The sequence below is a fragment of the Corvus moneduloides genome, chromosome 16 (genome assembly GCF_009650955.1).
Source record: "Corvus moneduloides isolate bCorMon1 chromosome 16, bCorMon1.pri, whole genome shotgun sequence".
In the NCBI taxonomy this organism is placed as follows: Eukaryota; Metazoa; Chordata; class Aves; order Passeriformes; family Corvidae; genus Corvus; species Corvus moneduloides.
Window position 1 is genome coordinate 1,643,991 of NC_045491.1, and position 21,619 is coordinate 1,665,609.

Sequence of the window (21,619 nt, forward strand, 5' to 3'; positions counted from 1 at the left end):
GTAAAATGTATGTTATTTTGTATTGTTATTTCCTCCCTTTAGATGAACTTTGTTCAGTAGTTTCCAATAACAGTAGGAAGAGCAGAAGAAACAAACTGTGCCAGAAGTGGAGGCAAAATTAAAGTACCTGCTGCTTTTTTGCAGGTGTTTTTACAAAGTAAGACATTGCAGATTTACACAGTAATGTAAAGTAAAAGACATTACACTATATGCTTCTTAGTTTAGTTTTGAATACAATCTTACCTGATTGCCACTATTTGTCTGTCCAGGGGCTACACTAAGAGCTAAAGCAGACACTGATACAAATGAAATAGGAAACTCAGGGAGGCAAGAGCACAACAGTAACGTGTGTTAAATAAAGTATTTAATGAAATGTCGGTGTCTTACCTTTATTGTTACTTAAAGGATAAAAAACTCTGTAAGAGCTTCAAGAATCACTTTTGATGTGACACCTTCTAAAGAGATTTTAAAATGTTTCAGAAGTTTCAAAAATTTAAAAGTTGTAGGCATAACAAGTATATTTAGAAAAAAAGTGCAAATAAAATCTGTGTCATTGAAATATTTAAGGATTGGACTAGTAAAGTATTTAAAATATGATAGAACAGAAATTTAAGATTGTAGCAACAGCTGCTCATACTCTAATTTTAGCACTAATAGTTCTATCTGTTCTCTCACACTTCATTAAGGAGTTACTTTATGATCTGCTGATATTTTTGTGTGTTTGAGCAACTTCCCTTTCTAGCTATCTTAACCAAGAAGTGTCCTTTTTGTCCCATTCTGAGAATATATATCTGACATCATTTGACTGTCCTGATTACATTAAGCATGAAACATAAAGAGTTTAGCATTCAGACAAAAAACTGTATCCATTTTCAAGTTCTCATAGAGGGTCTAAGACACAAATACTTTTTTTTGGAAGAATTTTCTGTATTACTAGAAACAGTTCCAAGAGAGGTCAAAGCATCTGCACTCAAGGTGAGACCATTAGACTTCTCTTTCAGAAGTGCAGATTCCCACTTCAAGTATCCACAACTTTTCTTATTACCTCCTTGCTTGCCAACAGGACAACAAAAAAATGCTCTGCCATGATTTGGGCCACCATTTGACACACAGAGTTTTTTGGCTCTTCGACCACAGTTACACAGAGGGGGAGTTGGTTTTCCACTTCTCACAGCTCTTACAGACTGATTCAAATTGACTGTGGAGTTCAGAACAGCAGGAGATACTTTGGGAATATTCGAACTTCTCAAAGGTAAGGAGTCACCAAAAGAGGAAGTTTTCTCTTGATATATATGAAAAGACTGTTTTTTTGCTGGTGGGCATGTTTTTGGACTAGCTGGCTTTCTTTTAGGAGCCTCCAAAGGAGTAGAGTAATTTCCAATTAATGCTGATTGTGCTGAAACAGCATTTCCCTTTGCAGATGGTAACTTAAAAGCTGAAAATTTTGAAGTCTGCCTTTGTACTGTCCCTATATTATAGATTGTAGTATCAGGACTTTTGTAAACAACAGACTTCAGAGGTTCGGTGGGTGCTACACTTTCCTCCAAACTCTGATTATCTGAACTTGTCACAGCCAATTGTTTTGAAATAGATTTTTCTTCAAACACTGTTAGATTATCTGTATTTGAGTCATCCTTGAGCTGAACAGAGTCCGAATTTTGTTCATACTGAGATTCTGGTATCAAAGCAACGTCTTCCCAGTCTGTCAGCAGAGACAAGCACTCAGAACTGGTGCTGATGTCCCCACTGGAGAGAGTAACTGAGGGGATGGTGGTGGAGACAAGCACCAGCCCTGATCCCTGTACTGGGAGGCTGGGTCTGGCCGTTCCCAGGGGCTGCCCAATGCTCCATCCCTGCCGGATGCCTGCTGATGCAGGACTGGGACGTGGCTGTGCCAGACCAAGAGGAACAGGAAATCTGTCAGTAGATGATGCTGAAGAGCTTTGGGATTGAGCGTGGAATTCAGTCCTTGAGCTGCTGCTGGGTACAACACAGACATCTGCAGAGGGATCAGTGCAAGTGATCTGCTGTTCCCCAGTCTGTACATTAGAAATCATCTTGTTTCCAGCAATACTGTTGTGTTTGTTCTCAGCCAGAGAGTTTGTTTCACAAGTTCCATCTCTAGATGTTTCAGGTCTGCTCCTTCTTCCCAGTGGAGTTTTGTCAGTGAAATTTCCAGTCAGTGTTCTGGAAATTAAATTACAGTTCTGATGTGCCTGAGGAGTCCATAAACAAAAGCAGATTTTGGAAAGTGAATACCCAGACATTTTGGGAATAAATGCACAAAATTAATAAGCGTATCAGCCTAAGGATGTTCCTTCCAAATCATAGTCAAGATGCTGGGTTTATTATTTGAATAGCTCACCTTTCATCTGTATTCCAGGCTACAAAGCAAGTAGGCCGGAAGATACGAAGCAGTGACTGACCTTATCCAAAGATTTAGTAACTTTCAGCACACATCCATCACAAATCAGCCTCCAAGCAAGACGAGCAGTATTCCGGGAATCATCCAACCCTTCAAAAGCATGGTTATATTAATGTCTTCTTTTCAAACTGCTATTGGGGATAGTTCTTATTAGAGGAAAAATGTAATCTAGGTAAGCCTTACATAAATGACAAGGAGTCACAGAACTGTGACACTTAGTCATCTAGTTCAAAAAGGGGAAGTGGAAGTAGAAAATTCCAAATAATTCCCTGTGCTGAAACATCTGAAGTACTATCCATAGAGCTGAATATCTATTCACAATTTTAAATATCTTTGCTCTGTTTTACTAATCAGCTCCAAAAAAAAACCCCAAAAAACATATTGTGCTGGAATTCTCTAACATTAACATGCTGAGCTATCAGGTAAAATCAAGTTTCTTTATCTTCCGTCCACCTCTTTTCCTTTGCATCCCAGCAATTCATAAATTGATCTTGTGAACATGCACTCAGTAGCAGTAGAAGAGATTTCAGAAATGAAGTATGAGGTTAGAAATAACAAACTGTTCTTGGAAGCATTTTGCCGTTTTTGTTTTGATGGTTTGTTGGACAGAACATGGCATAACCTGAAGCAATAGTTACTGTTCAGAATAATGACTACTATTAACTAGCTGCTTTAGGTTAAGTTAGCTAACTAAAGCTAAATAGTATTTAGCTTTAGAAGAGATATATATTAATGTATATATTAAAGTGAGGATCATCATACTTACCACAATGTTCCCGCCCTTCAAAAGCTATCCCCAAATCCTGCAAAGCTCCGTTTAGCCCTTTAGGCTTTCTGTTGTAGAAGGCCTAAGGAAAGAAATGCAGGTGCTTAGCATGAAGCATTTCAAAACCTTTCCCTAGTGAAGCAAAGCCATTTCAGAAATATCCCCTTATGAATAATAAATCTCACAAGGCAATTAAGCAAGTTGGGTTGGCATTTTACAGTGAGGATCAGACCATAAGTGACTTAACCCTGTAAGAAATCAGAATGGAAAGAACCATGAATCCCTTCCCTCAGTTCTAAGCAAATCCATTCTGTCTGAGCTGTGGAGTCATTTGTCTGCACTCTATGGCTTACCTTGACAAGTCTTAATAGACCAGCAGTGAAGAATACAACTATAAATAATACCTTAAGGTGTTTAAACTGTTGCACAATATGCAGTCAAAGGCATGGGCATGAATATATTTGGCACAGGTATGGATTTTTTTTGTAAGTGAAAAAAGTGAGTATTACTACTTATTCCTGGTATCTGATTTGATCACTAGAAAGGGGGAATAGTCACACTGTTTATCTTTAGAGACCTAATTCTGCTGCCTATGTGTAAGGTACCTCTAAGTACTTCTAAACAGACTATGATGATGACTTCCTACACAGCAATATAAGGCAGCAATAAGACCACACACACAAAAAAAAAAGTTAGGAAGCAAGGAGAGCAAAAACTGTCAGGAAAGGAAGAGCAGCTCAAAAATGATAAAAGGATTATCATTCTTTTATCAAACAACAATCTTTTCCTGGCATTAATATTTCTGTTGAAATTCCTACAGGTCTAGGGCAGTTGGTTATTAAGTGATAACAACACAAAAAAAATCCCAGGTTACTCTGGTCACTGGGACATACAGCATCGCTTTGTAAGCTCAGGTACAGTCAGCCTTTGAGGTGAGGGTGGGTAGAAATGTTTCAGTCTCTCAGTCTTCTCACCCTGTACGTTGCTTTGAGATCAATCCAGGAATTCAGGATCTCGGGTTTGCGCAGCTGCTTCCTTTTACACTCGTAGTGCAAACACACGCCCAGGTCCCAGTCTGTGCAGGGAAAACCACAGTCAATCCACCACTACAGAACTGGCCTAAAATCCACATAATGTGGCCTACAAATCTACATAAAGGGACACAACACCAACACACTGTCAGCATCCTGTGTGTGAAGTCGTCGTCCATGGAAAACACCGGGATTGCTGCAACGGGACACCAGGAGAAGCAAACCCCTGTTGTTAGTAAATAACTTCAGACAGTTAAAGATCTCAAAGGCAATCATTAAATCATTTAGACACACTAAGAATGGTCACACAGTTCCCCATGTAAAGCAGAAAAATGTAACAATGTCAGATCCTGAAGTCAAAGATGCAGCGAACACATCGGGATTCCATGGATTTCATATTTTCAGTCTTATCCCAATATTCCACATTTTTAATACTTAATAACAGGATTTTGGCTGCCTAGAAGTGAGGACACAATCTCACTAGTGCCACCTAATGTTATTACTGTGCAGAAAAAGTAAATGAAAATGTTATTTACCTGTCCAAGTAACAAAGGCACATGCTTTTGCTTCTGAAGTAGAATTACTTTGACTGTCTGTGCTGAATATAATTTTCTTCTCCTTTTGTATCTTTTGAATCCATTTCAAAAACTGTGATAAGCAAATGTTGAGAGGCACCCCTTTGTCCACTTGATCCTTCAGGGAACAGAACAAGAAGCATGTATGTGTTAGAATGCACTGAAATTCATTTGAGGTTTATTTCTTTCTAGCCTTTTATGGGCCTCTTTAAATAAAACAGTAAATAGCAATTATACAATTGTAAAATAATGTTAAAGCACAATTACCTGTGTTATGCCAGTTAGTCCCGTACAGAATCCAGAGAGAATAGGATTCTCCTGGGGCTGGACATACATGTGGAATTCAGATTCAATCTCTCCTGTTGAGGTGTTTAACAGGACTGCTGGAAATTCAACTGCAACAAACACAGGAGGAGAAGAAGAAACAAAACGAAGGAGAAGAAGAAACAAAACAAACAAACCAGAACCAAAACACAAAACCAGAAAGGTTAAAGCTGTTCACAGGAATTATTCCATTTTTATATGGGTCCCTGCCAACTCTGCGTATTCCATGATTCTATTATACATATCTATATATATTATTATATATATTATTATATATATTATATATAATATACATTATATGTTATATATATTATATACATATATATTATGTATATTCTATATTTTATATATATACACACAGGGTTTGAGCATGGTGCTGACAAGGCCAAGGTTGCAGGTTTGATTCCTGTGTGGTCCGTTCACTTAAGAGCTGGACTCGATGATCCTTGTTGGTCTCTTCCAGCTCAGAATATTCTGTGATATATATATATATATTATATATATATATACACACAGATATACACACATTCACGTTACTCGTTTATCTATTACTGCATTACACTGGGGCTGAACCGCCAGGAGTTAAAAGGAGCAGAATACAAGGAAGGCACAGCGGACACACGGTGCGGCGCCAGCCCGTGCCCGGTGCACTCACTGATCTCGGCCCCGCGCCGCTCGGGGGCCGCCCAGCACGTGGCCTCGAAGTCCAGGACGATGAGGAAGGCGAAGCGCTGCCCCGCGGCCGCCCGCGCCCCGCTCCGCGCCCTCGCGCTGCTCCGCGCCAGCCCCAGCCGCCTGCGGACACCGACTGCGCTCAGGGGCCGCCCGCCGCGGCCCCTCCGCGCCCGCACCCCTCCGCGGCCCGGCCCCGTACCTGGCCAGGCGCTTGGTGGCCATGGCCACGCTCCGCCGCCTCAGCGAGCGGCCGCCATTCCGAACGTCCCGCGGGCCCGCCCCCATCGCGCTCTCGGCCGCTCCGCCGCGGCCCCGCCCAGCGCGGCGCGGCCCCGGTGCGGTGCGGGAGCGCCCGGGAGCGCGGGGCTGTGCCCGGCCGGGAGGGCCCGGCTGACCTCGCCGTGCAGGCCATGGCGGAGCGGCTGTGCCTCAACGGGCGCAAGCGGCTCGGGGAGGCCGCGGAGGGGCCGCGGGCGCAGAAGAGGCGGAAGGCGGACGGCGGCGGGCCGGGCCTGGGCCCCGAGGTGAGAGCCGAGCGCCCGGCGCTGTGAGGAGCGCGGCGCGGGCCGCCTGTGCCCTGCGGCCGCTTCTCGGGGGCATTGCTGTGTCCCACGGTGGGACGCTGGGACCTCAGCAAAGCCGTGTACACGGGCAGTGCGCTGGGAGGGCCGGCTACAGGTAACATCGTAGAATGCCCTGAGTTGCTCGACAGGGATCATCGAGCCCAGCGGCTGGCCCTGCACAGGACGCCCCAGCAATCCCACCATGTGCCTGAGAGCATTGCCCAAACGCTTCTCGAACCTGGACAGGTTTGGGGCCGTGACCACTGCCCTGGAGAGCCTGTTAATGGCTTGGATTCTGCTCCAAGGAATGTGGAAAAGAACTCATTTGGAGTGCTCAGCGTTACATTTAAGGAATTTTGTTTAAAAAATAGATACATTCGCCAATATAATCTTCTCCTAAACAAAGCGGGTCTTGAAAGGAGCGTTGTGCGTGCTCAGCACGTGCGCCCCTGAAGGATGCAGAGCAGCCGTGGTAACACCTTACCCCAGGCACACCGAGTCAGTGCCCGTGGGACAGAAGGTGGCATGTCCAGTCTGTGAGATCAGTCCTGTTTGTAGCCGGCTGGAGACGGATTCCTGTGGTTGGCAGTACCCTCTATTTGGTGACTCAAAACCTCTGCTCTTTGTTTGGGTTTTTCCGCAAAGCTTTAATTAGGCCACATTGAAAACAACGGTGTCATTACTTGTCTCACTTAGCATGAGAGATGAGGCACTGGCAATTACACCAGCCTGTGTTGTTACTGCCAGATGATTCTTAACCGCTGGAACCACGAAGGTGGTCACCTCTCTTTAACTTCTTTACTCAATGACAAATACCTTTAAGAGCCCAACGGCTCAGTCCCTGATTTGGGCCGGCTGTGTCCAAATTACTGAGCACAGGGCTTGTTAGCCCTGTGCAGAGGAAAACAACTTCCAGTGGTTGTTTATGCTGTGAGGTTTTACATCCTGTAGTGTTGTGTGGCATTTTTCCATCACATATTAAAAGAATATCTTTAAAGTTTTTACAGGAATTCTTTGGAACAGGCCATCTGGTCAGTGGAGGTCTCCAAAATGCTGCATTTACTTGCTAATTAGCCTTTAGAAGAATTGTGCGTTTAGGCTTAAAGAACTGTTGTGTTGAACTGTGTGGCACAGTCCCCACCTCATCTACCCAGTGCTTTCTTTCTGCAGCTTCCTTGGATTTTACTGAAGCGTTTTTCCCTGCAGGGGTCAGCAAACCCTTCTGGCAGAGCAGATCCCGCGCTGTAAATAGAGAAAACCTCACATGGAGTGGCTGCATGTAACACTTGTACAAATGTTTAAAGCTCTACAGCAGCAAGTGGGGGAAAGGGCTGAGAGAGTAGGACATTGTGTTTGCGTATCAATTGTCTCTTTACTGCATGCATCTGCTTATGTTAATCTTTATTAAATAAATCTTTGAAGTTAGAGTACCTGGGTTGACAGTAAATATAATGTTGAAGTGTGATCTGAAAGGAAACTTTCGCCCATAATGAGTGGAAGAGTTATTTTAAATGTAGTTGGTCGTATCCTAATAGTTTCTTTTTCCTTCGTTTTCCATGAACTGGTGTGATTACATGAAACCTCTCTTTACCAGCATTTCCCTTTCCACAGGAAAAGTCGTGTCGTTTGTCAGCAGCTCTGCTTGGCGAGGGCTCCGAAATCAGCCAGGAGCAGCTGTATGAGCTGCTGAAATATGCAGCTCTGGGGAAATGCCACAACGCAGCACAGCCCAGGTACATCCACAGCCAGAATCAGCCTGGCCTCGTGTTTTCCCGTGGTGTGAGAACATTCCTAAAGGAACATTGGCCATGCTGGGTTTGGAATGCTCACCGTGGAGGTGCCACAATGGCAGCCTGGATTGTGCAGATGCAGTTGTTGTTAGACTTGGCCAGGAGGCAGAATTCCTCTTCTGGCAGAAGTCCTGCCATTGCACAGTTTTGTTTCATGCAGTTTTGAAAAACTAAATGACTGCTGTGGAACTGAAGAAGCTCCACACACTGAGAAACAAAATATCCTGTTAAAATATTAACACAAATATGTATGTATTTCATGTTGGATAGAATCGGAACAGAGCATTCTATAGAGTGTTTTAGAAAAAAAAGCATTTTAATCACTTCTCCCTTTCTCTGGGCAAGTTGTCAGTGCTGGAAGGGCAAGGCTGGGGAGCGTATGTAACCTTGAATGGCAAAAATACGGTGTAATGAAATGAATCTTGAAATGAAACTCAAAGCAGAAAGTACCCCACTTTAGATTTTAATAGTGAATAGAAAATTATTTTGTGAAACTTACTTTGATGCATTAATTCACCAGACTGTGTCAGTACAGTTGAAGTTACTGGTATGTTCACATTCTGATGCATATAAATGAGATACACAGGTCTTGAAATGGTAAGCAGCAGACATTTGCAATAACTTTTCTTGCTCTGTCTCCCATATTCTGTTGCTTCCAGGAATATGTGGCTGTTTGAGATAAGCTATAAAGCCTCTTCTTATTGGAGTAATTTGGCACTTTGCCATTTACTGACTTAAAAGCTGGGCTGGTTCCAACTTTTTTTTTAAAGAGTGCTTGATAATGGTTTTGCTTTGATTTTTAAGTTTTTTTTTTTTTTTAATTATTGCCCCTTTTTTTTAACTGTAGCTGGTGCCATGTTTATCACCAAAGACACCTGGCTGGGGTTGTGGTTGTTGTTCTACACGAAATGAGCCAACTCCATTTCTACAGATTCTATTTACAGTTCAAACACCTCAGGAAAGTGTTCCGGCATGTAAGTCCCCAAACTGCATCCGTGTCTTCTAAACTTCTTCCAGTCCTGAAACCACATCCCAGGGATAATGGCTGCAGTGGAATGACTGCCTTTTCCAAGGATGCAGCCATCCTTGACTCTTACAGCAAGTGAGAGGATCTATTTGCAGCAGTTGTCAGCTCAGAACAAAGGACAGGGCTTTGATATTAGGAACAGGATTTCAAGACTTATGTCTTTGAAGCCTTACCAGGTGAAATGTTTATTGATGCTTCAGTCCTCTGACTGTTATGTATCCTGCATCTACAGATGCCAATTAGATTATAAATATTTTGGAATAATTTCAATAATTTGGAATTTACTCTGAGTGAAGAGACTCTCAATAGAGTTATGCTAATCCCACTGGTTGAAAAATATCACTTTTGTTATTTGAACTTTATGTCAAGTTTCTCCCATTTCCCAAAAAGATTAGTAAAATAATTATTTTAATTTTCTGACTTACAAGCAACATTTTTGAAGGAAGATAGAAAGAAGGACTTGAGTTCAAGCTTCTAGAGTTCTTCCTGAACTACAGCAAATGTAAATCACAACTTAACTGGAAAGACAGGAACTGGCTTTAGTTTCTATCAAAGAAAGTCTTGAGATTTGCCTTCTTTATCGTATCTGGCAAGGCAAATCTGTTCTGTAGTACAAAGAATCCTGTGTCATCCCTCATTGGAACACGTTTGCTTTGTGTTGGGTTTTTCTACTTGATAAAACACCAAATGTATTCCCACTATTTCTTTATCCATCCTTCTCTGAATTTGGCTGGTTTGGGGGTCAATAAACCCCCCATTTGCTTGTTATTTCCGCATGTCTTTCAAAGTCACTAACATGTGTCTTTTTTCAGAGATTCACATTAACACCTTCTGCTAACTTCCCAGTCAGCCTGTATGGAGAAGGAACAAACCTGAAACCTCAAAACACTCCACAAGGTATTTTGTTTGGCTTTGCATTGTCTCTTTCAATACAGTGACTCACTGTGAATAGAAACTTATGATTTTGTGTCCTCTGCAATCCCAGTGCTGCCATGGCAAACTTGTTTAGAAAGAAACACATACAATGGCTTAAACCATGAGACTTCTTACCCTGACTACTTCAGTAACTCATGTTGGGCCAATTGTCAAAGTGAATGCAAAAAGAGAGAAAGTTTTTGACATATTTAATCCCAAACTCTGCTGCTTTGCTACCCATTTTGTGATTCTTTTATTCTAAGATGTATCTAATCAAAGAAACAAGACATCAATATTTTAAGCTAAGAAGACTGTGTGTCTGTCTTTTTCTCTGACCTTCTCTCTCCAGTCTGTTGTTCCAGGTAGTAATTTGGAATGGTGCAGCCTGTAAGTGTTCATCTGATGCAGAAACTGCATGCAGGTAGGGAGTGCTATCTGAGCACCACAGATGCTTCTGTATTTTACAGGCTTGACTTCCCCCAGCAGTGAATGCATTACTAAAAGCTCAGACTTGCAATGTGATCCCATCATTCAGAGATACGGAGAAAAGAAACAAGGCCTTACAAGCTATACTCTAACTTTAGAAGAGCAGAAAAGAAATGACTATCCCATAGAAGGTCAGTTTTTGAGCAAGGGCTGTTTAGTTGTTTTGTTATGGTGGGGGTTGTTTTTAATTTTGATAGTTTAGTGATATGCTTTGTCATATAAGATGAGTTGTAGGAGAAAGTTCTTTTTCTTATTCCTGGGTGTGTTTTCCCTCCAGGTTCCCCTGGATGCAAGGGCTACATCTCCACAGAGTGTGATCAGCAGAGGACAGACAGCAGCCCCCTCTTTGGTCTGGATTGTGAAATGGTAAAAATCAGTGTGTGTGGCCTTAAAAAATAGAGTCAGGCACCCAGCTCTTACCAGCTGTTCCCAAGTGAGCCAAGCACTCTGTGTATTTGTTAAACCACTTCTGATATCTTAATATCTGCTGCCAGTCCCTTCCTCGATGGTACCAGTGCTAATGCAGCCATGGGAAAGGCCCTGGAAGTGGTTCTGGCAACGAGACAGAAACAATATCCTGAGCAGAGAGCTCAGTTCTGTGTTGGCTCCCAGGGCAGCAGCAGGATCTGCCAGGCCTATCAGCAATGCTGCAGTAACCCACGAGGGTGCTGTGGAATTCCTCCTCTGCTCTCTCCAAGGTTTGGGAAAGGAAAAGTACTTCCCTGTCACACATCTTTTCATTTAGCCAGCACAGTTCCTCTGACAGCTGCTGTGGTGAAGAGTCCTCTTTTAGTGCAGTTGCAGAGATGCCTGTTTGGCATCAGCATAACTATTGATACAACCTGGGCTCTGCCTTGAAACTGTACAACTTCTCTGGGGCTGGTGCTGTCAGTGGCAGTTGTGCAGTGCAGAGCACAGACTGATTCTGTGAAATCAGCACTTCTTTACAGTGTTTCTCTCTGTGCTGTGCTTGCCTGTGTGTTTGCTGTGCTTACAGTGCACATTTAACAACTCAAATGAAGCACAGTAGAGTATAAAACAACCAGCTATGAGTGGTAGATCTCTGAGTCAAGGAACTCCTTAGCTGCTGCTGCAGCCAAAGCAGATGTTAGCTGAGGTGTTCAAGTGGCAGCATCATGCTGATCCAACAACTGCCTGTGCTTCTTCCTGACAGTGCCTGACGGCGAAAGGGAACGAAGTCACCCGCGTGTCCTTGGTGGATGCCCGGGGTCGGTGCCTGCTGAATGAGCTGGTCAGACCTGAGAGCACAGTGGTGAACTACCGCACCAGGTCACTTGCACAAACCTTTCCTACCTCTCTGTCTTTCAGAGCTGCAGCCCTTTCACACTCAGCCTGTTACACAGGACCTTTCAGAAACCCCTTGGTTTGCACGGATGCCTGCTGCATTCCCCTCAGTGTTAAGAATACAGTTCTTGCTGTGTGACTGAAGTGACCAGCATTATGTGTACAATCTGCTGCACAGTGCCCCTGGGGCTACCAGGCAGAACCGTTGCCATTCTGCAGTGTCCGTGGGAAAGTTCTGTTACAAATTGATGATACACAGTACAAGTTACTCGTCACTGCTGGTTATAAAATAAGATGGAGTCCATAGCTGAATTTGCTCATATGTAAAAAATGCATAGAGCTTGTACACACCTCTAGGGTGGGGCTCAGGATTGTAACAAAAGCAGGCAAAACTCAAGTCTTGTCTTCTTCAAAATGTCACCTGGCTTTATCCAGGACGTGATGTGCCAGTCCCCTCAGGTTACTTGGAAGCATCTCCTTCCGCCATCAGACTTGCAGTATTTCCTTACCTGTGCTATCTGATGCTGCCAACTGCATCACTTAAAAATACTTGGGAGAAATGACCTTTTGAAACAGACGTGGTAGCACTCTTAGCAGTTTAATACAGCTGCAGCATATCCTCTGATGTTGGAAGAGAAAGCAGTAAATAGTAAATTCTGTGATTGGTTATACTGAGCCCATATTTTACGGGACCTGCTTGTAATACTCTCTAGCACACACTGTTCTAATGTGTTGCTTTTAACTCGTGCAACTTTTGTTTTGAAGGTTCTCAGGAATCACAAAGAAAATGCTTCTTCCAGTGAAGACAAGACTGTCAGACATCCAAACCAGGCTAAAAAAAATGCTTCCCCATGATGCAGTATTGGTGGGTCATTCTCTAAATTCTGATCTTCAGGCTTTAGAAGTGAGTATGTTTCTAAGAGTGTTTTTCCCAATCCTGTGTTGCTCATTTCAGACCTGAAAACTCTTTAAAATTGCTCTTTTTATTAGTGAACAGTTGTTAATTGCTTCTTATTATGAATAGCCCTATGTCTGTAAGGATTTAAAAGACAAAGAGTCTCCTTACAGCTATAAAATTTGCAAGGGGCTGTTCAGAACCCTAAGGAGAGAAGTCTGTCCAGACATAGGTATTGTTGCAACTGAAGCTTTACCCCTCTGCTTCAGCCAGATGCTTCTGATAGCTCTGTCATGGGGAGAACTGAAATCCTTTCTGTGGGTAATTTAACCAGTCTAAAATGCTTGAATCATAACTAATCTTTCTAACCCAATCTAGATCTTACCACTAGAATGGGAAGTAGAAAGGAGAGTTGGACTTGTTTGATTATTCCTTTTGCTCTCTTATTGTGGATCAGGTTGCTGTCAGTGAGAAACTGGCAACTGAAATGAAAAGGCAGAGGCACAGAAAACTGTGGAGTTACTGTCCAATTCTGTATGTCTGCTGTTCTTAAACTAAACTGATGATTTTCTCCTCCAGATGATCCACCCCAGTGTTATTGATACTTCACTGCTTTTTGCCAGAAGTGAAGGTCGAAGATTTAAGCTAAAATTTCTAGCCAAAGCTGTTTTAGGGTAAGATTATTACTGTACTGTCATGGCAAAGATTAGAAACTGTCATGGTGGATCATAGGGTCTTATTCTGCCACTACTAGTATCAGAATTATTATTTTTTTACTAAGATTCTGAATAAAGGAGCAGGCTGTGCAAGTAAGACATGGTGAAAAGGGATTTACTGGCTGCTTAAAACATCAGGCGGCATAATAAATGGGCTTGTCTTTGAGCAAGCAGGAATGCTGTGACCCAGCCAGATCTGAGTCCCAGCAAAACTAGCCTTTCTGCAGGGCTCTAGAGGTGTATTGAATTGTAGAACAACAAAGGCACTCTGGCTCACACAAATGAGAGGTGCAGTTGGCAAGAAAGAAAAATTAATGCATGAAAGTCGGATTTTCTGATTTAAATCATATTTCTCAGTGTATCAGCTACCACTGGATAGTGTCTCAGTGAGACAGCTCTCCCCATGCTCACAGTGAGTGGTAGTACTCTGCAGTGCCAAACTTCACTGACCTGGAGGCTGCCTTCCTGTGTGTGCAGATTATGAGTTGGGCCATCAGTCAAGAAAGAAGTAAAATTGAAAAATAGTCATGCATCAGAGTGGCAAGTATTAGCACTGCTTCTGTCAAACTCCATAAACCATTTCGCTCAACATTGCAAAAACATTTCTTGCAGTAACTTTTGGGAATATTTCACAAGAATGCTGCTGCACAGAACTGAAATCCTTTTTGGAGAGGGGAAAGCTCTTTTGCCCGAAAAGGACCCAGTTTAGAAAAGACAGGATGTTGGTCAGTGTGGAGAAACAGATAACCTGCCTGTACACCTAATTTTGATGCCCTAGGAAGGAGATTCAGTGTGAACAGAAGCTTGGGCATGATCCTACAGAAGATGCTAGAGCTGCATTGGAATTAGCTCAATTCTTCATTGAGCAAGGACCAACAAAGGTAGTTATATCTAATTAATATTCCTGTCCTAAAATACAGAACATAATGTTGTTGTGCTTATGAAGAAAAAACCCCACTCCTGCACATCTTCCTATTGATTTAAAAGGGAAAATGGAGCTGTGCTAGAGACTCCAGTTTTGACAGCCTGTTGCTTTCAGCCTGGATCCAGGTGCCTGAATAACCTGGGCAGCACCAGTGCTCGGTGCTCACCAACATCAGCCAGCATTGCTGCTGATCCTCAAGGGGGGCACTGGGTAAAGAAGGACTGAGGAATGCCTCCCAGCCTGCAGGAATGCCTGTAATTTTTCTAGATGAAAGAAGAGAGAGACCTTGTGTGTTGTGGTAGTGATTCAGCTGGTTTTATGAGTCCCTTGTGTTGTTGATTTCTGAGAGAACATTTTTGGAGATGATTGCCTGTTGATGCTGTGAGTGCTGCATGCTCGAAAATGACAACAGAAAATAATAAGTCAAGAAATTAATGCCCATGTTTCTTCACTGCTGGAGTGTGCCTACGTGACTCATAGGGAAAGCATAGGCTTTTTGGTCAGCTGCAATTAACTGATGAGATGAAAGCCAACTAATAATCTTCCTTCCCCAAGGTAGCAGAACTAAACTTGGAGATGCTTCTGACAGCTGAAAAACTGGCTGAGGTCTCACAGAACAAAGCTGTGCTTCAGCCACAAAGATGTGGGTTCCAGGAACAGCTGAATGAGCCTCCGCCATTATCCAGACCATGGTAATAAGATTCTCAAATATGCATGTTTTTCCTTCAGCTGAATCTTCAGTAAAATCAGATGAGGGCCTTCGGTTTTTCAGAAGTCATCAGGATCTTCAGAGAGACACAAATAATTGCAGCATAGTGCTGAAAAACTTTCAGCAGTTTCATCTTAAATTTCACAGAGTATTTCCTAGGCTTCTTTTCATGTTGTGGACAAGAATATTCTTTCAAATTTCTTTAATGAGCTTTAGTTCTCTGACAAGAATTTCTTGAAAGTTTTTGATTTCCCATATTGAAAAGTACTGTGATTCAGAGTGTACTTCTCTCTGCTAGTTTTTTAGATTGTCTGAAGGTGACTGGCCAAAAACCCCTCCTTTTGGGCAGACAGGGACTAGACTCTTCCGGCCTGTGTCAGAGAAACCTGAGCACTTCAAACAAACAGGTGAATGGACTTAGAGTGGGTTGGTCTGAGCGTCAAAATAGTTCAAAGTTGTTCTTGTTCTGGGAGTGGGTAGATGAGTCCTGTTTTAAAGAGCTGACTGACAGTACTGTTAGCAATACTGTTAATGCCAGGTTAGCTAAATCCATCTGAGCATTTCGGAAATGAGCTTTGATCCTCTGCATCCTCTCATGACTCACCAAAGGGGAATTTCTGCCTGAGGGCTTTCTTGGACAATAATGAAAATTAAAGTTGGGAGTTAAATTCAGTTGTTTCTGATCCTCTGCAGTACAATTGTCTTGTACCTCTTTAATGCTCTTGTCCCTCCAGATTCTTCAGAGAGCCTTGGAAGATGTTCCCCTGTCCAAATTCAGTATCATTCAGTTCAGTTTGGGTCCAGAGTACATTGCATCTCACCTTCATGCTGGACTTCATGAAAAGGTATTATTTTTTATTTGAGAATAGTCCTCACACTGAGCTTGCAGACAGATGTGATTTATCAGGAGGCACCTTTGCTTTGTGAAGTGCCTTCTCTAATCTGTGTTCCAACAGGTGAGAAGCAAGCTGACTGACATGCTGACAATTTACGCAGGTCCTTTTGAAGAAAACTTTTGCCTGAAGTCTGTGAAGAAAGAATTTGGGAGGTGTGGACCAATCCAGTCCCTTACAGTGGTAACTGAAACATTCCAGGTGAGGAGCACTCATAAGGTTGCTGACAGGCCTGGAAGGTCAGATGAATCTCTTGGAAAGAGATGGATTAGAACCACAGAAATACCAGTTATTCTGTTTGGAGTTTTTGTCTGGTAGTTTAGTCATCAGCTACAATCATTCAGGGTACCTAAAAAGCTGCTCCATACAATGACAAGAACAAATGCAGCTCATGTGCTGCTCAGGGGACTCTGAGCACTGGAGAAGCTGAGGTGCTTTTTGTCCTTCTCAAGAGAACTGATACGTTAAGGCCTTTTACAGCCAAAGGAGAAAAAAAAGGCTATTATTAATTGAAGAGTTAATTGAAGGGGGTTTTAAACAGCTAGAGTATGTGGAGTGTTACATATATTACCCCCAAACTTTTTTATATTCTATTTTTAAAAGAAAGCACAACTTCATTGAGGCCTGACTTTTTAAAAGGGAGGGCTAATGTGTCTCACTGGTAAGCCTGAAGTGCTTTACTGTTCTGTTTCAAGCCATATGTCTGTATCCAATACGAAGTGCTGGAAGCTGCCCAGCTTGCTGTGGAAAGCCTGAATGGAGCTGAGGTGGCAGGATCCTGCATTAAGGTAAACAAGGCAAACAGCAAAAGCCCAAGTTGTGTTGAGCCCAGGCACAGCCTCCAGTACAGCTCTGGAACACCCCAGCAGCGTGTCTGGGCAAGTGCTGGCTGCTTGTGCTGTTACAGCCTCCCTGTCCCTGCACAGCTTAGGGCCCCTGGCAGAAAGGAAGTGCCTATATCCCTCTTTTTTTTCCTTTCTGCCTGTCAGCAGAAGGGAATTAGAAAGCATTCTGACCTCCAGCTGCAGCTTTAAAGGGCAGATCCAGGTAACAGGGCTATACAGAGTATGGCATTTTAGTTTTACAGTGTTTCTGCATTACAAATATGATCTCTCTTTATCATGACTAAGTAAGTTAGCCTTCATTAGTCATATTTATTTCGAGTGAGGGAAAACAGCCTGTCTACTTTTGGTAATGGGAGAAAAATACTTTAAAATAGAAGCTCAGAACACAGAGCTGTGTGGGCTGATGGGCTCTTTATTCCTGCTGCATCCACCCCAGGTCCAGAGACCGGTCACTGCAGCCATGCTGGACTGCAGTGTTCTGATTAAGGAATTAGAACTGGATGTAGAAAATGAAGGTGTGATTTATGTGGCTGGTCTGAAGAAGTCATTAACAGAGACAGACTTGCAAGAAGAATTCAGCCAGTTGAAAGACCTAGAAACACTGTTCCTGCCAAAGGATCTTCAGAGTGGAAAGCACAGGAACTGCTGTTTCCTCAGTAAGTAGCTTCACACACAGCCTGCGTATTTCCTTCAAATAAGCTCATTCAGCAGCCCCTGGGACTTTGCACAGACACAGCAAGAGCTGCTGAAACTCAGGTATGCTCAAAGGGATGGTATTTAAAATGCTGCAGTGGAAGCACATACTGTTTGGAAGAGCACTTTACAGCTAAATATTTAAGAGGAAAAAACACCTGCTTGAAAAAAACCCCCAGCATTTACTTAGAAAAATTCCAGGGTAGCTACTGGAGCCCCTCACATGGGTACTTCCATGTGAGGGCTGGCTACTGTGCAGCTTCACACAGATCAGTAATCACCTCTAAAAGGTGAGAACAGCTCAATGAGTGCTGCTGCAGCCAACTGGCACTTCAAGTCTGATGTTTATCTGCAGCGAGATGAGGATCTGCTTGCTGCAGTGATTTGTTTCTCATCTCCATCCTGCTGCACACCTTTAGCCCTGCCTTGCAGGTGCCAAGGAGGGCAGCAGCAGCATTGCCAAAGCATGTTCCCTTCTCTTTGCATTTCAGAATTCCAGAAATCCCAGAGTGCCATGGATGCCCTTGAAGCTATAAATGGATGGACCATGAAGGGTAGCGAGCTAAGAAGTAGGAATGCCCTTGCTCCAGGTCACCTCTGGAGATGGATTTGGCAAATGAATCACAGCGATGGGAAACAAGGAAAACACATCTTCTATGAGCAAATGGAGCAGCTGTCTGACTCTGTGAGTGTGAGGCTCTGCTGATGTTTGTTGCAATTAGTGAGGAGGGATTGCCCTGGGAACCTGGAGTGGTAGCTTTGAGCTGACGTCACTTTGAGGTGCAGAGCTGCTTGGGACGGAAGGGTCTCCTTGTGCTGGAGCAAAGGGGCTGCCAAGAGCTCTCTTCCACAGAGCAGTTTGAGAAATAATACCACATGAGATAACGTGGTGTTTGCAGGGTATTGCATAGCCTTAAAACCAGCATAGCTGCACAGAGCAGTGGGTGGTGCTGCCCAGGAACAGAAGCCTGGCACTGGAGAGCTGACAGGGCACAGGTGGCACAGGAGTCACAGGGAGGGGTGAGTGGCTGCACAGCAAAGAAGAGCTCTAGTTGAGAGCTCTGGAGGTGGAGCTCTCATTTTTACCTGGAGGGAGTTGTGATGCCATTTGAGTGGGGCACATGGTTGTCCCTGCAGCTGGGCCACTGCGCTGCCAAGTGCCAGGCAGAAGTGGCATCACTGCTGCCCTCACCTGTGCCATCCCACAGGTCAGCCTCCCCACACACTCAGAGGTATAACTGCTGATGAACGAGGGACTTTAATGTTCTGTTCTCTTATGCAGGAGCAGGATCTAAGGAAAAAGGTGAAGAAGTTAGACCACGATATCAAAAAGCTTTATAGAAGCCTGCAGAATAACACCCTGTGCGTTGTTCTCTTTCCTGGTGTGAACAGGTAACTTGCTGCCTATTTTGCAGAGAACCAAGGAGCCGAATAATTTTGTCTTAATCTATTAAAAATTAAAGCCTTGCACAAGGAAGAGAAAGCCCAAGAGAAAGGCTGAAGAAGCTGTTGTACTTAATCTGACTTTCATGTTGGGCCAATAAAACCTCAGGCCTGCGTTCTGCCCACAAAGCAGGCCTGAGCCAAATTCATGTATCTTAGGGCCCACAGTGCTGATTAATTGTGCACATCTTAGCAGTTCACTCATCTGCCCTGATGGATGTTTCATCCCCATTGACAATGAGGTAAGTTTTATGTGGCCATGAGAGAATCAAGCAGAGTTTCCACAGCAGGCAGGTTTTTGGGGGGGTTTTGGTGGGGTTTTGTTTGGTTTTTAAAACCACCTACCAGTTGTTGTGTTGTGGTACTCCAATGTATGTGCTTCAGACACAGCTGATCAAGGAGGTGGTTCATGCCCTTACGTGATGGACAAAAATGAGAAAACCCAAATACGTTCACTGAGTCCTTCAGCTCTTTAGGAAGGAGCGAGTTGTGCATTTGAGTTGGGCTTCCAGCTGTAGTGAGCTTCCTGCATTTCAGCCCCTGGGGCCTGAACTGCCATGCTCTGCTAAATTATTAACCAGAAAGGTTCAGTCTTCCCTAAGCAAAGCCCTGGTTCCTGAGGACATACTCCAGCAGCTTTCTGTGCTCTCACTGTCACTGGTCAGCCTAATAAAGGTCACATCTACCTTTGCTTTTCTTCAGTGCCCTTCAGCAGAAGGGGCATTGTTCCCTGTGGAGACATGCCCTGGAATACAAGCAGAGCCAGAGCTGCTCAGCAGCATCTTTTGCCTGGCTGGGCAGCCATGCCAGGTTCCCCTCCCTCACTTCCAAAGCTTCCTGAGAAGAGCCATGATGCTGTATAATCCTGTGCTCCCAGCTGTGTCCCTGGAAGAGAGATTGATCTGAAGCTAAGAGATATTTAGGCTTAATGGCAGTGACAAACCATTTCAGCCAAGGGCTGCTCTTGGTGTGATTTGCTCCAATTGTTCAGTTACTAAAACTTAAAGGAAAAAAGATAATTTTTAAAATTTGTCATCTTCAATAGAGCATAAGTTGTTGTTCCCCCCCCACCCCCCCAAATTGTAGCTTACAAACTGAACCAGCAGCAGTTCCTGCCTTACCAGCAAAGCATTCCCTGCAGGTCACCCTGAGTGCAGCTGGGATTCAAACACTGCCTCAGTCTGACCTGGCTGTGGGCACTTCCATGCATGTGGGCCTTGGATCAGCTGCTGCTTTCTTTGGGCTAAAACTGCATCAGTTTTTACATTTCTGAGCAATCATTTGCCTCTTCTCTATGCCCTGTATCGCCTCAGGTAGCCTGCACACTCACCTGTCACCCCACAGGAAGGTTTGAGGCTGTGGGTTGCAGTCCACACCATGTGTCCTTTGCAGCAGTCACCGGGTTCAGCACATCCAAATTTACCTTTCGAGGGCCATTTCCAACTATTCTCCCTTATCACAAGCTTCCATCACTGAGGGGTAGGAATCCCACCAGCAGAACAGGTGGATTCAGGAATCTGCATCCACAGGGAGCCTGTGGAAGCCCACAGAGCCTGGCTCACACTCTCAGGCTGCTGAGTGGGTTAGATGGGAACTCCATCTCAGGCTGGGAAGGGCTTTCTTGCCAAGTGAGGTTCCTGTATTAGTGCTTCCCAGAGGACCAACAGTTCAGAGGAGGCTTCTTGATTAAAAAGAATGCCAAGTAATTGTGGGGTGGAAAAAGAATTAGTTTTTCAATGTGCTGACCCTGGGGGTTGCAGTCCTCTCAGTACCAGCCCAGCAGGGTTATGTGCATGGAGGCTGAACTGAGCAGAACACACTTCTTGTTTGTGTTGCAGCACGCATGGATCACAATCTGGCCTTGGTCTGATGGGAATAAAAGATGATGAAGGGAGGAGCACTTGTTAAACTGCCAAGTTTTTAAGCAAAGTCTTTTGTTAAGATATTTTTAATTACTTTAAATATTGATGTCTTTGTAAAGATCTCTTACCATAAGAACAATAGGCTTTCACTCTGTATCTTCAACAAAGTCTAAAAATAAAAGCCATTCAAAATGTCTTTAAGCACAAAACCTTTTCCATTAACCCTTCTTGCTGTGGGAAGGTTGAGCCAGGGAGGTGCTCAGGCAGCGCTGGGGCAAACCGGGGCCGTGCTCCATAGGAGCCGGGCAGGATTGGCCTGTGGGATCCCATTCCTTGTTGGGAGACCAAGCTGCCAGCTGGGGCATCTTCCCTGCAACATCCCAGCCCATAAACCAGGCAGCCAGGTTGGTGCAGAACCTGCAGCAGCTGCTCAGCAGTTAACAGCTACCCCAGGAATTGTGTGGATTTCTGGAACCGTGCAGTGCCAGCTCCTGAATTGGAGTCGCTGCCTCCTTTCCGGGAAAGTGCTGTACTTAGTCCATAGAAAGGAGGAATTGGTGATTCACACTTCTTGGACAATCTCCACTTTCTCCTCCCTCCCTGACCACAGCCACGCTCCCCTCACACGCACAAAAAAAAAGAAAAAAAGTTTCCGTGTGGCTGTAGGAGGGGCAAGGGGTGTTTTAAGGAAAGCACATGGCTGTGTGCACTTTGCAGAGCATGGCTTTCCACAGGGGGCTGGAAGCAGGATGAGGT

General features: G+C 44.0%; 2 protein-coding genes across 4 annotated transcripts; one reads left to right on the forward strand and one right to left on the reverse strand.

Annotated features, from left to right (window-relative positions):
- Nucleotides 1-347: 347 nt before the first annotated feature.
- Nucleotides 348-6,115, reverse strand: ERI2 (ERI1 exoribonuclease family member 2). Of its 2 annotated transcripts, XM_032125867.1 has the most exons (8): nt 5,996-6,115; nt 5,777-5,916; nt 5,065-5,192; nt 4,759-4,915; nt 4,166-4,266; nt 3,192-3,273; nt 2,427-2,515; nt 348-2,216 (listed from the first exon to the last, which is right to left on the reverse strand). In XM_032125867.1, the coding sequence occupies exons 1-8, from the start codon at nt 6,079-6,081 to the stop codon at nt 873-875; spliced, it is 2,127 nt and encodes a 708-aa protein (XP_031981758.1). In that variant the 5' UTR covers nt 6,082-6,115; the 3' UTR covers nt 348-872. The 2 variants fall into 2 exon arrangements, with proteins under 2 accessions (XP_031981758.1, XP_031981759.1); XM_032125868.1 differs by lacking the exon at nt 5,777-5,916 and having other exon boundaries at nt 5,996-6,084.
- Nucleotides 6,115-21,072, forward strand: REXO5 (RNA exonuclease 5). Of its 2 annotated transcripts, none has more exons than XR_004243362.1 (19): nt 6,115-6,320; nt 7,971-8,092; nt 8,997-9,123; nt 9,989-10,073; nt 10,559-10,708; nt 10,855-10,943; nt 11,752-11,867; nt 12,648-12,786; nt 13,357-13,451; nt 14,272-14,374; nt 14,974-15,110; nt 15,426-15,534; nt 15,862-15,972; nt 16,084-16,221; nt 16,716-16,808; nt 17,302-17,521; nt 18,050-18,243; nt 18,841-19,243; nt 20,840-20,924. XR_004243362.1 is itself a non-coding variant. In XM_032125865.1 (19 exons), exons 1-19 carry the CDS (start codon nt 6,207-6,209, stop codon nt 20,907-20,909), a joined length of 2,322 nt encoding a protein of 773 aa, XP_031981756.1. In that variant the 5' UTR covers nt 6,115-6,206; the 3' UTR covers nt 20,910-21,072. The 2 variants fall into 2 exon arrangements, 1 of the variants encoding a protein (XP_031981756.1); XM_032125865.1 differs by having other exon boundaries at nt 18,841-18,950; nt 20,840-21,072.
- Nucleotides 21,073-21,619: the final 547 nt, after the last annotated feature.